The sequence below is a fragment of the Miniopterus natalensis genome, chromosome 12, assembly GCF_054644295.1.
Source record: "Miniopterus natalensis isolate mMinNat1 chromosome 12, mMinNat1.hap1, whole genome shotgun sequence".
Lineage (NCBI taxonomy): Eukaryota > Metazoa > Chordata > Mammalia > Chiroptera > Miniopteridae > Miniopterus > Miniopterus natalensis.
In genome coordinates this window covers 63,801,161-63,814,304 of record NC_142092.1, presented here as the reverse complement: position 1 = coordinate 63,814,304, position 13,144 = coordinate 63,801,161, and the positions used below count along the sequence as shown (strand labels likewise).

The window sequence follows — 13,144 nt, the reverse complement described above, 5'->3', positions numbered from 1 at the left end:
AATCTCTCGCTCTGTCTTGCACAGGGCAGGTGCCCGATGTATATTTTTGTTGATGTAGTAGGTCATTAGCAGTTTATGTTTATTTTGTCTGCATCAGACCTCAGTTACTCCAGCACCGTGGGCTGTATTTATGTGAATTAAGATGCTAGTCAAATCTTTCCTAAGCTCAGTACCGGGAGACAGTAGAGCAGGGAGATTAAGAGTAAGCTGGTGACTTTGGGTCAGATGCTTACCCTCTCTGTTCCCCTTGTACCTCCCTTCCCTCTGTTAAGGGGTGTGCGATCGTAGGTGATGTGTGTGAAGCACAAGGCACAGTGAGGGCTCCATCGATGACGGCTCTTAAGCTGCCGCACGCTGCCTTCTGCGTGTCTGCTCGTGCGAGGTTTCACCTGGGTTGCGCGTGTCTGCGTCCTTCCTGATTTTCGTTGGTTGGTTCTGTCGGTGACCAAGCTAGGAAAATCTCCAACTGTGAGTGTCGATTTTGTTTCTCCTTTTACTGACAAGTTTTTTTTTTTAATTACATAGTTTAAAAAAACTGAGATGTAATTAACATACCATAAAAGTCACCATTTTAAAGTGTAAAATTCAGTAGTTAGTATATTCGTAAGATTGCACAGCCACCGACACTATTTAATTCTAGAATATTTTCATCACCTGCCCTCACCCCCCAAAATACCCTACCCATTAGCAGTCATTCCCCATTCGTCCCTCTCCCTAGCCCCTGACAACACTAATCTGTTTTCCATCTCTATAGAGTTCCCTATTCTGGACATTTCATATAAATGGAATTATACAGTAGGTAGCGGTCTGTATCTGGCTTTTTTCACGTAACATAATGTTTTCAAGATTTACCCATGTTGTAGCACATATTAGTACTCTCTTCCTTTTCAGTGGCTGAATAATATTCCATTTCACAGTTACACCACATTTGGTTTATCCATTCATCAGTTGAGTTGTTTCTACTTTTTGGCTATTATAAGTATTGCTGCTATGAATAATTGTATACAAGTTTTTGTGTGAACATATATTTTAATTCGCTTCTGACAAATTTTGCTCTGGTTTTATATGCATACAGATTTAGAATTGTTAAAGCTTCCTGATTGGTTCGCCCTATTACCCCTCTCTTTATATTAGATTGTTGCCTTAAAATTTACTTTGTTGGACACATTAGCTTTCTTTCAAATAGTCATCACATAATATATCTTTGTCTACCCTTTTACTTTCAGCGTATCTATCCTTATATGTGAAGTGCCCCTCTTGTGGGTACATGAGATTTAAAAAAAATTCAGTCTGGAGTTATTTGCTACGCTGTGTCTAATGTATTTACTGATACATTAGATAGATTATATGTACCATTTTACTATTTACTTTCTATTAATTCTCTTTGTTCAATTCCCTTTTTTTTTTTTTTGCCTGCTTTTGCATTAAGGTTCCCCCTTCCCCGCCCCCGGATTCAAGTCTCAGTTCTGCCATTTACTATTATTAACCTTAAGAGATTAAATGCTCTGTCTCAGTTTCCTAATTTGTAAAACCAGGGTAGTAATGGTACTAACCTTGTTGGATTGTTAGGCTAAGTAAGTTGATACTATAAAGCACTTAAAAGAGTAAGCAGCATACCAGGCTTGATAGATTGCTGTTATTATCAGAATTACTCATACTCCTTCCTTCAGATTGCAGCCAGGATGGCCTTGCCTTTATAGATATCAATTTTAGTTTGCAATACTATGGCATAAGACATCATCTTTTAAAAATTCTTTCTGAGATGGGGGCGGGAACAGGGAGTGCTAATTTGATGAGTTGTCTTAACTCACCATGTTCATATTGCAGAAATCAGGAATCTGGCAATGTTATTTTGGTGCTTAAAATTCACTTGCGGCTCCCCAGTACCTTTAGGATAGAGTGCACCTCCCTTCCCTGAGTATTGGGCTCTCACTGCTTTGCCCCCTCACCTCCCACCACACTCTGGCTCAGGTTTCACTTCAGTGATTCCAAAAAACATCAAAGTTCACTATTCTCATACCTCCCCCAAGCCGTGCCTCTGTTTCCCATCTTCGCTTATTTAGTTCCCTCCTTCTGGGGTACCATCCCCCCTCCTTTTTGCTTGGCCAATTCCCTTCCAACCTTCAGAAAACTCAAGCACCATCTCTTCCAGGAAGCCTTCCCTGAATCCCCAAGTTGGTTGCAAAATGCTTCTCATCTTTTTGCTCCCAAATTTGTTCTGTTGCGATGAAGTGATCTGCTTCTGTGCCTGGCTCCCTGGCTAAAGAGGGCCCTCGGGGTCTCCTGGGTGTCACTCGTGTTTGCATGGTCTCCTGCGTGTCACTCGTGTTTGCATGCTCTGTGTCCTAGCAGACAGCTCTGTGGATCTGCGCTGTGCGTTGCTCACGGATACCATGTGCAGTGCGTCACTCTGGGGCTGCTGCTTACAGAGTTTTTGCACAACCTGCCCCACCATTCACTATGGTCCTGAGCACTGAATGGAGTCACACAGTAGGTGAGCAGAATTGTGTCCACAAAGCTTAGACATGCATCCCAGCATCTACTTACAGGCGCCCGTTACACTAACCGGCCTCTCCTAGACGCTTCCTTGTTAGGTTGGTTAGGAGGGGCTGAAATGTTTAGAATGATAAAACCACGGTTCTTTTTAAGATACTTGGTTCTAATTGCTCCAGATCCAAGGGAATCTCAGAAGTGGGCTGGGGGTGAGGAAAAGAGGGACACAGTTCTATGATGCAACCAAAGACTTTAATTGGAGGCAGCTCCTCCCCCAGTGGCCTTTTCAGGAGCTGAAGGGACTCTTGCTGGCGGCACAGGGATGGCTCAGACGTCTTCTCCTCCTTGGGGGAGTTTCCGAGTCGGTCTTCATGGCCCCTGTTCGCCTCCCTCTTCCCCCTGGAGTCACCGCAGCAGCCTGCAGCCTGGGGCTGCTTGCTGACTAGCAGAATGCTCAGGGTCTCCCGTGGTTATATGCCTTCGTCACCATGTTGCCGGACTGTTGTGCGTGTCTCTTTTGACTACTATTTTTGTGAGCACTTGGGTTGAGATCTGAAAGAGTGAAGGACAAGGCTTTGAATTACACACAAGCAGTCTTGGTGGCATCCCATTTGGCGCTCATTCATACCATGGCTTAATAAAGTTCTGCTTGCTCGAGCCAAGAATAACTCCAATCTGGGAAGCACTTGAGATCTTAGAGTTTACTGGTCGCGTCGGCCCAGCCTCGCTGGTCCTGACAGTGCACATACCCAGTTTCCATCTGTTGAGTGCTTTGTGTGGGGTCATATTCTAGGCACTTATATACATTGCCCCATTTACCCTCCCAACAACCTGAAAAATAGGGAGCATGGTACTGTCTTCATTTTGTAGAGGAAAATGCTGAAGCTCAGAGAGGTCCAGCGACAGGCTCCAGCTCAGTAGGTGGCTGAGGCAGAATTCAAGCAGGTATGTCCTACTAAAGGCAGTGATCTATTTGTTTGTTTGTTTGTTTAATCTTCGCCTGAGCATATTTCCCCCCCCATTGATTTTTTTAGAGAGAGTAGAAGAGAAGGGGCAGGAGGAGAGAAAGGAGAGAGAGAAACATCGATGTGAAAGAGACACATTGATGGATTGCCTCCTGCACACACCCCAACCAGCCCGGGGATCAAACCTGCAACCTAGGTACGTGCCCTTGACTAGGAATCGAACCTGTGACCTTTAGGTGCATGGCAGACGCTCTAACCACGGAGCAACACAAGCCAGGGCTAAAGCCAGTGATCTTTAATATCTAATTAATATAGTCTTTAGGCCGTGTTGTTACAGGTTTGGGTAATTACTCCCCTTCCACACCCCCAAAAGCCTGAAAGAAATCTGAGGGTGTCCTAGCAGAAGGTGGCTGGGGAGACTCCAGTGTTCTTCCCAGGTACCACATAGCCATGTCTAGAACCTACCAAAGGTCCGTGGATGACGCTCTTGGGATCCTCGTGGACTGTAGGGGTGAACAGTGGAAGGAGGCCCCTCGCCGGCCGGGCAGCAACAACAGAAGATCTTTGATGCCATGTTTTGGTGGGCTGTGGGGAGAGGAGAGGGCGCTGGGCTGGGGCTGGCTCTGCAGCCCCAATCTGCACAGCCCATTGTTATTTAAGCAGTGGGTCATACTGGCCGGCCTCTCCTAAGGTATCACCCCTCCCTCTCCCACACCTCCTGCAGCTCCCTGTGGCCAGCAGGCCAGGCTCACCTGCGTGGGTCTCCCTCTGGCCAGTCCTTCTGCCCAGAGTTCTCTTACCCAAGAAGGGGCTTGGAGCCTCCACTCAGATGGTTTACCTGCAGAGGCGTCTTGTTTCTGCAGACCTGGAGGTTGGGCGCAATTCTTTTGCTGTTTCCTCAGTGAACATAAGACTGGCTGGAAAATGCCAGCAGAGCCCAGCACGCACACGCAGCAGCCCCCCAGGTAAGCCTGTGTTTAGAAGTCAGATTTATCTTCTGCTTTCTAGGTGTCTGCTCTTGGGCTGATTCTGTAATCTCTGTGAGCCTCATGTCCGATCTGGAAAATGGGAATAATGGTACCCACCTTGGAACAGATGGTTAACTGTAGGCAAAGCGGCTGCTGTGATGGCAGGTGCCCACAGCTGCTGGCTCAGTGCTCATTCTCTGCGTTCCCTTTCCTTCGTGTAGCTTGTTGGCTCCCATCTATTCTGGCCGGGCCCCCGTCCCCTGGGAGCATGATGCTGTAGCTCTCTTGCTCGTTCAAATCCTGGCTCTGCACTAACTTGCTGTGTGGCTTTGGGTTAGTCCATGCCTGTCTCTGGGCCTAGGCTCCCACCTGTAACAGGTGGTGGTTGGGCTGCATCATCTCTCCACAGATCCCTCCGTCTCTGATGATGCAAGCTTCCTAGGCTGTACGTCCTTACATTAACCTCCTTTCTCTCTTCCGGGCCCCTGCCATTGCCTGCTTTCCTTCCCCTTTCCCGTGGCCAAATTCACGATCTAATCCAGCCTTCATCCGCTCCTCACTGCTCTCCCCTCTGTTCCAGCTGCTTTGCATGGGCTCCACCTTCAGGCTTGCTTCAAGGTCAGCTGTTCTAGAGAGGCCTCTGGCCTGTTCACCCTCCTTAATTCATTCTATTTAAACCCTCCTTCCCCCAGGGCTCCCTCTTCCCTTCCCCACCTGTTTCTTCTCCATAGTCGTCGTGTTTGGGAATGAGATGGTTTGTTCAGCATTTGTTTATTTGGGCCCTACTGGTGCCAGCACCATGTAAAGGATATGGCAGTGGACATGGGGGAGAGATTCTCGCTCACGGAGGCAGGGATGTGTCCAGTTCACGGCTGAACCCCGGCACTGGGCACGGGGCTTTGCACAGAGGAGGTGCCCTCTCAGCATCGTGCCAGTAAACACGAGCCTTCTGACTACTGGACAACGAATGCCCAGTATTATCCCTATTCTCCGTTCTACGAATGGGTGTCTTGCTCCCTGACCATAGAAATGGATAGAAACATCCTGATTCCGGACTTACCTCGTTTTCTCGGTAACAAGGGAAGAGAAACAGCCAAGGTGTGAAGGACACTGACAATCGTTGAGCATCCTGGACAGGTTCTTTGAAATCTATCAGCTCATTTAACTTTCAGCTTTACTCTACTAGGCAGGACTTTGTCCCATTTTTCAGGTGATGGAACTGAGCTTCAGGTAGGTGACTTTGCCAGGTCTTGCAGCAAGAGGGGCAGTGGGGATTTTAATGTAGTTCTGTCTGGTGCAAGAGCCCGTGTTGTCTACAGCCTCACCCTGCTGTAGGCGATGCCAGAGGAAGAGATGTTCAGAGCCACCTTCTCCTCTGTGAGTTTGGTGGCAGCTGGTTTGCTGTCTTCCTTTTTTAAAAAAAATGTGTTTTCTGGTGGCAGCTGGTTTTCAAATGTAAAGGCTCCTCCTGAGGCCTCGCGGAGCAATGAAGAGCATACATTTTTTACTTAGATGGAGATGGGATGACTCTGGCTGGACCTTGCTGTGTAATTTAGAGCAATTTAATCTCCTTGAACCTCAGTCTTCCTAACTGTAAAATGGGGATGGTAAAACCTCCCCCAGAATGGTTTTGTGAGGCTTGGGTGACATAAAGATATGCTTAGCACGGTGTCTGGCACACACTAAATGCTCAGTAATGCGAATGACGGTGACGTAGGAGAGATGCTGGCTGGGGCAGGTGGGGTGGGGTGTTTCTTGCACCGCCAGTGCCCTCCTCAAGATGGAACCAGGAGCCAAAGGAAAGGGCCCTGGGTTGTCTGTCCCACAGCACTTGGCTCAGAACAAGAAAGAATATGGTCAAACAGGAAGGCTTCTGGAGCTGGAGGAGCCCTTAGGGGCCATTTATTTAGGCAGGTGGGAGACCCGGCCGAGAGAGAAACAGTGGGGTCAAGGTAAGCTAGAGGCAATGTCTGCTTTCTGTAGCAAAGCGAAAAGATGTCCAGGAGTGATGGAGACGGCATCCCTTTAGTCCAGGACAAATACCCCCTCCTGCTCTCAGGTCTGACCTTTGAGCCTCACTCACTTGCCGCTGGCGCAGCAGAGAGGCTGTCTGTGATGTCACAGAGCCTGGGAATGGGAACTGAGCACAGAGTGTTTATTAGGTATCTTGGTCAAGGTGACACAGCTGCTGATTGGCAGAAAGGACGATGGACCAGAGGCTGAGTATTTTAAAGGTACAGGGTTGACGTTGTCAAAGTGTTTTACAAATGGGTTGTAGCACTTTGGCTCCCTCTCCTCTAGGGAGGAAATGCTGGTGCCATGTGGTTAGGTGGGCTCACTCTCCCCACCCCAGGCAGCTGACCTGCAGCCTTGGTTGTGTCTGCACCCTGATCCCCTTGGTGAGGGAACAGTCACAGGTTTTGAGAAGCAGGACAAAGACATCTTTGCGGGCCATTGTTCTGTCTACCGCAGTCCTTAAATACTTGCATCAAGAAAATAAATGAAATAAATCCCCAATTCCAAAAGCTAGAAAAAGAACATCAAAATAAAAGAATATACAAGAAAAAAGTACCAAGGATTAAACACTGAAATCACTGAGTATAAAAAAAGCAGTGGGTCTAATTGATTAATCAAAATCTTTTACAAAAAACAGAGTAGAAATACTATGTTACTTAATCAGGAAAAAGGGAGAAAACATGAATATATAAAATTAGAACAGATAAGGGAAAATAACCATTGAGAGAACAGATTTTTAAAATCTTGAGAGTACTTTATATACCTGTATGCAAGTATATTTGAAAAACTAGATGAAGTGTATGATAATTTCCTAGGGAAATACAATTTATCAAAAGGAATGCATTAGAGACAGGAAACGATCAATTTCTATCAGAGAAATAGAGAAATTCATCAAGAAACTACCCCCCCACAAAAGACAGCAGGCCCAGATGGTGTCACAGGGGAATCCGACCAAACTTTCACAGGCCAGATAGTTCCAATGCTACATAAATTTCCAGAGCATAGACAATGAAAGAAAGCTTCCAAGTTCTTTTTATGAACTTTTTTATGATGTGAGTTTATAATGTGGATAACTAAGTCTGATAAAGACAATGCAAAAAAGAAAATTACAGTGATAGCACCTATTGATGCCAAATTCTTAAGTATTAGTGAACTGAATCAAACTTCATCTTATGAAAATAATACATTATGAGCAGGTGGACTTGATTTGTGGAATGGAAAGTTGGTTAAATATGAGGAGAGATCCCCCCCCCCCGTAGATGCTGGAAAAACAGAAGGATTGATGGATATTTTTCTTAATATGATCTCTCTATCTTAATCTCTTTGTCTTAAAATGAGCTTCTTCCTTAATGGGCAAACACTAGAGGTATTTCTTTAAAAATAACGAAAAAGCAGATACCCACTATCTCCACTATTTAACATTGAATGGGTGGTATTAGCCATTGTAAACAGACATGATCAATCAGAGCGATGAAAGTTAGAAAAGGAAGAAGCTAAAGTATCTCTCCTTGCGGATGGTATAGTAGTATTCCTGGTAAGCCACAAGGGAATCGATGACAAAACTAGCCCAAACAGTAACATAATTCAGAAGGGAAGCAAAACATAAAACACCAGTTAACTCAGTAGTGTTAGTACACAAGCAGTAACTAGTCACAGTAATAACGATAGAGGAAAACCCCCATTTACAATGGCAACAGAAAAGATAAAGTACTTAGGAGTAAATTTAATAGAACATCTGCAAAATTCATACGAAGAACATTTAAAAAGAGCCCTGAAAGATGAAAAGTAGGTTTGGACAAACAAAAAGCCACTTGTAGTGGGAGGAGTAAACACCACAGAGGCGTCAGATTAAAGGGGAGTAAGGAGACACGACTGCTCCATGCAGTCGATGGCCTTGGAGTAGATCCCGGACAGACCGCGCACAAAAGTAGCTGTAAGACGTTTGGGGACAGCTGATGGAATTTGAATAGTACTGTACCAATGTTGAAGTTCCTGTTTTTGATAACTGTCCTGTAGTTATGTAAGAATACCCGTGTTCTTAGAAAAGGCACGCTGAGTTTAGGGGTAAAGGGCACACTGTGTGCAGCTCTCTCTCAAATAGTTTAGGAGCAAGTTCCAGGGAGAGAGCAGGAATGGGGAGGCAAATGCCCCAGGAGAGGTGAGAGCTGGGTAACTCTGGGTAAAAGAATAGCAGCTCTTTGTACCATTCTTGCAACTTTTCTCTAAGTTTGAAATTATCTTAAAATTCAAGAAAAAGCTATCCAAAAAGTTCAGAAATTTTAAGTTAGTTAGATGTTAGGTTAGCATATTTAAAAACGGTGAGACATTTTGGAAGAAGTCCTCCCTGTAAGGGGGCGGGGAAAAGAGGGACACAGTCCTGTTGTGCAACCAAGAACTTTAATTGGAGGCAGCTCCTCCTCCCCCAGTGGCCTTTTCTGGAGTTGAAGGGACTCTTGCTGGCGGCACAGGGATGGCTCAGATGTCTTCTCCTCCTTGGGGGAGTTTCCGAATCAGTCTTCATGGCCCCTGTTCGCCTCCCTCTTCCTCTTGGAGTCACTGCAGCAGCTGTGCAGTCTCGGAGGCCTGCGTGGGGTCCCCACCTAGAACTTTCAGGGTCTCCCAATGAAGCAGGACTGGAATGGCCACTGAGTCTGGGAATAGCGGTCTAGGTTTCTCTTGGAAAAAACTCTTTGAGTTGCATCTGTATTCATATATGAAAGGAAAAATGAAATAATTATGCTGAGTGAAGCCTTGGCATTGGGACTACCTGGACTGTCCTGGTTGCCTCCATCCCCGATCTTTGTCTGATTCGGAAGTACTGTGTGAGGCACGAGCACTGCAGCCAGGGACTCAGAAGTCACTTGTGATAGGGACAAGACCACTCCCCCTGGGATTCCTGGTGTCAGGGCCCCAGCCTTGTGCAGTGGGTTCTGTACTGTACTCCGTGGGTGTGTTCAGCGACGGCATGGGGCCTCGCTAAGTGCAGGGCACTGGAAAGTGGGAGAATTAGGCCTATCCTGGTTCTGACAATGAGGCCACTCCCTGGTGGACTTTTGGAAGTTCCTTCCCCCTGTGGGCCTCAGACTCCCCTATACAATGAGATGTGGTTTTCAAACTGGGTTCCATGGAGCCCTTTGGGGAGTGCAGAGGGGAGAAGGAAGGGGGGTAGCTTCTGGGGCTCCTGGTCTCCCACCCTCCATTCAAGTAAAGCAGGACCCCTTTGATCTTTGATAGTAATTGGACTTTGTGTGAGATTTTGTGTGCAAGGACAGTTTAGCTCTTATGAGAATTCTGGAGTGACGGGGCTGGTTGATCCTGAGCCCAACAAATGGCCTCACAGGGTGGTTGTGAGCTACGTGAAATCACCCGGGCACAGCGTTGGTGCCCAGCTGTGCTTCATTTTCCAGGACTGTGCCCACTGTCCAGGGCTGGGCTTCCGTCCTTCCACGACCCAGAGACATTTCAACGCCATTGAGCTTATGGACTACGCCCAGTTCCTAAGCATGTTCTGGCATTGTTGACTTGCCACGCGCCGGGCTGCATTTGGGGAAACAAAACTGATATGGGTCCTGCTGTCCTGAAACTCACTGTCTAGTGCCTGAAGCAGACATTAAGCCAATAATCACACAAAAACACAAATATGACAATGCCACATATAGGACTTTGCAGGGCACGAGGGGTGTGTGTTCTTTCCTCCGAGACCTGTTCTCCAGCTAATTCCTAGCTCAGAAGATCATGCAGGCAGGTCTTACGCCCTTGGCCCCTCTCCAGCATGTTCTAGAATATGATGGAGCCCTTGCTGGTTTGGCTCAGTGGTTAGAGCGTTGACCCACAGACTGAAGGGTCCCGGGTTTGATTCCAGCCAAGGGCATGTACCTCAGTTGCAGGCTTGATTCCCAGCCCCGGTCAGGACGCATGCAGGAGGAAACCGATCGATGTGTCTCTCTCTCACATCGATGGTTCTCTCTCTCTGTCTCTTCTACTTTCCATGAAAAGCAATGGAAAAAATATCCTCGGGTGAGGAATAAAAAAAAATAATAATATGATGGGAGTGATCCATCTCTCCTGTCGCCCCACTTAACTTAGCTCAGATGTCAGTGGGGTTTGGTCCTCAGGACAAGGCCCCCTCCCCCAGAGGTTCCTGGTTAGTGTTAGATCCTAGTTGGGGACTCACCCTCAAAATCGCTGCTGCTGGTCGAGGTCTCTTTTTCTGGATTGACCAGGGGTGGTCCCAAAGGCAAGAGGGAGGATCCTTTAGAATTTTGTAGGTCAAGCTCACTCTTCTGCAGACCTGGCAATGACAACTCCGTGTGGTCATTTGGGGAGGCGCAGAGGAGATAATGGAGGAGAAGGCATCCTGCCTGCTCTGAAGCAGTGTACAGGGGCCATTGCTGGTTATTTATGGGATGGGGATACCCCACTCTACCTCCTCTCTAGTCTTCCACTTGCCTCCATTGTATGCAGGTGCTGGATTCAAAATATACATTCTTTTTAAAATATAAAGTTTACTCTTTTCCTGTTTATAAATGTAATGCATATCCATCATAGAAAAGCTAGGGAATAGTGAAGACTATGAGGTAGGAAAAAATGCCCCAAACACCCTTCCCCTCAGATATTATCACAGTTCCAGTTTTTTCCTATGCATATTTTATACAGTCTCATACATAAGGAATGCATTTTACTTGATACATTATATCATAAACACTTCTCTTATGTCACTCAATTTTAAGAATTAGTGGTTGTATAATATTTTATTTTAAGGATAATTCAGGTTTCTTTAACCAATGTTCTCTTATTGGGTGTTTAAACTTTACAAATTTCACTACAATACTGTTGTGATGAACATTGTTGTATATAAGGCTTTGCTTTTATATGCTTCTAGATTCCTGAAAGTATAACAGCTTTGTCAGCAGACTGAGCTTTATTCTGCAGTAGGATAAATGGTTCTGTCACTTATTAGCTGCCGTTGAACTGTCCCATCTCTCAGCTGGACTGTGCCAGATGCCTCACTAGCCCTGACCCCCACTCCCCACCATGTGCCTCTCAGTCATAGCTTTGCCTGAACTTGACAATGAAGCTTCTTTTTTTTCAGTCTGAAATTGTTGATTGTGACCCCCCAGTCTTGCCCACTATGACCTTTACCCTGGATCATCAAGAAGGTCGTCATTACAAACTTCCCCCTTGCTCTCTTCCATTATACGTGCAGCCTTGGGAGTTATGTGTCCCAGAAGCCTTGGCTAAAGACTTAACATAAAAAAATACACTTCCATTTTGTAAACCATTGAGATTTCAAGACTTATTTGTTTTAACAGCAGAGCCTATCCTATCCCGGCCAATACTCATATGGAGTTTCCATTTGTTGACTTTGGTGAGTGGCTACTTAGTGCAGCCCCTGTACTACGTGCTTAAATATATTATCTCATTTAATCCTCCCAGTGACCCTGGGAAGTAACAATACATTATGAATATGCTCATTTTGCAGGTGAGGACACAGAGGCTCAACATGAGAGGTTAAGTGACTGGCCTGATTCTGTGGCAAAGCCAATTAGAACCAGTCAGAGCCCCAAAGGCAGGGATTTTCACCAATATGTAACCTTTAAGAAAGTGCTTCTAAAATTATAATGTACATTCAGATTTACCTGGAGGTTATGTTAAAATGCAGGTTCTGATTCAGTAGGTCTGGAGCAGGGTCTGAAAGTATAGTTCTAACAAGTTCCCAGCTGATGTGATATTGCTGATCCATGGATCACACTTAAAGTGTCAAGATTTTTAAGCTCTATTGTTCATTGGTTGGGTACATGGCCACCCAATTCCCACCTTATTTTAGGTAGGAATTATCCCTCAGAAGCTAAAAGAAATCTGAGGGTCTCTCAGCGGGAGGGGGGTGAGCAAGGTGAGGTCTCGAGAGGCTAGGCACCTGGTCTGGCACCTACCAGTCTGCTGCTCTTGGGTTTGACTGGAGAATGTGGAGTCATCGGTGGTGGAGGTCTCCTCACAGTCTCTGCAGCACGAGCAGAAGAACTTTGAGGCCAGATTTCGATGGGCCGCTATAGCAGAAGAAGTAGTGAGGGCCATGAGTTGTGGGGGTCTGAATTCCAGATGCCCATCGGAGATTTACTGTGATGAGAAGCCTATTGGGTCAACCTCTCCCAAAGTATAAAAGCCTTCCCCTCTCCCAAACCTTCAGTAGCTCTCCATGGCCAGCAGTTCCCCGTGTGCCTAGACTGCCCTCTCTTAAGGCATTCTCCCAATTCTTATATAATTTTCTCACCCATGGAAAGGAGTCGAAGCCTCTACTGCACCAGCTTTGTCTGCAGGGCTGCTTTGTTGGATCAGCCAATCTTGAATTTGAGCCAGTTCCCTGGGCAGGGCTGTTCCCTAAATAAACATAAAGCCGGCTGAAAAACTTGAGTCCTTTACCTGTGCTCATAGTCCAGATAGGACTCACTCCAACAGAATCCCAGCTCATGCAGAGATGCACATAAGCATGCTCAGCCTTCAGGCAGAGCTGAGCTCTACCCCTATTTCTAGGTGCCTGTTCTTGGGTAAATTCCTTAACCTTCTTGAACCTCACTTTCTCTTTTTTTTGGTCTTGTTTGTTTTGTTTTGTTAATCCTCACTAGAGGATATTTTTTCCATTGCTTATAAAGAGAGTGGAAGGGGGTAGAAGGAGAGAGAGAGGAGAGAGGGAGAGAGAAACAT

At 46.2% G+C, this 13,144-nt stretch overlaps 1 protein-coding gene across 1 annotated transcript; it reads right to left on the bottom strand.

Annotated features, from left to right (window-relative positions):
* Positions 1 to 9,051: 9,051 nt before the first annotated feature.
* Positions 9,052 to 12,872, bottom strand: TEX48 (testis expressed 48). The gene is made up of 4 exons (XM_087822559.1): positions 12,863 to 12,872; positions 12,376 to 12,489; positions 10,617 to 10,733; positions 9,052 to 9,143 (listed from the first exon to the last, which is right to left on the bottom strand). Exons 1-4 carry the CDS (start codon positions 12,870 to 12,872, stop codon positions 9,052 to 9,054), a joined length of 333 nt encoding a protein of 110 aa, XP_087678685.1.
* Positions 12,873 to 13,144: the final 272 nt, after the last annotated feature.

Excerpts from the sequence above, each read along its gene's own strand:
- TEX48 (XM_087822559.1), bottom strand. Across the intron at positions 10,734-12,375 it reads AACCCAAGAGCAGCAGACTG|GTCTGCAGAAGAGTGAGCTT; the intron begins GTAGGTGCCAGA and ends TGTCATTGCCAG. Across the intron at positions 9,144-10,616 it reads CAGCAGCAGCGATTTTGAGG|ATGCAACTCAAAGAGTTTTT; the intron begins GTGAGTCCCCAA and ends ATATGAATACAG.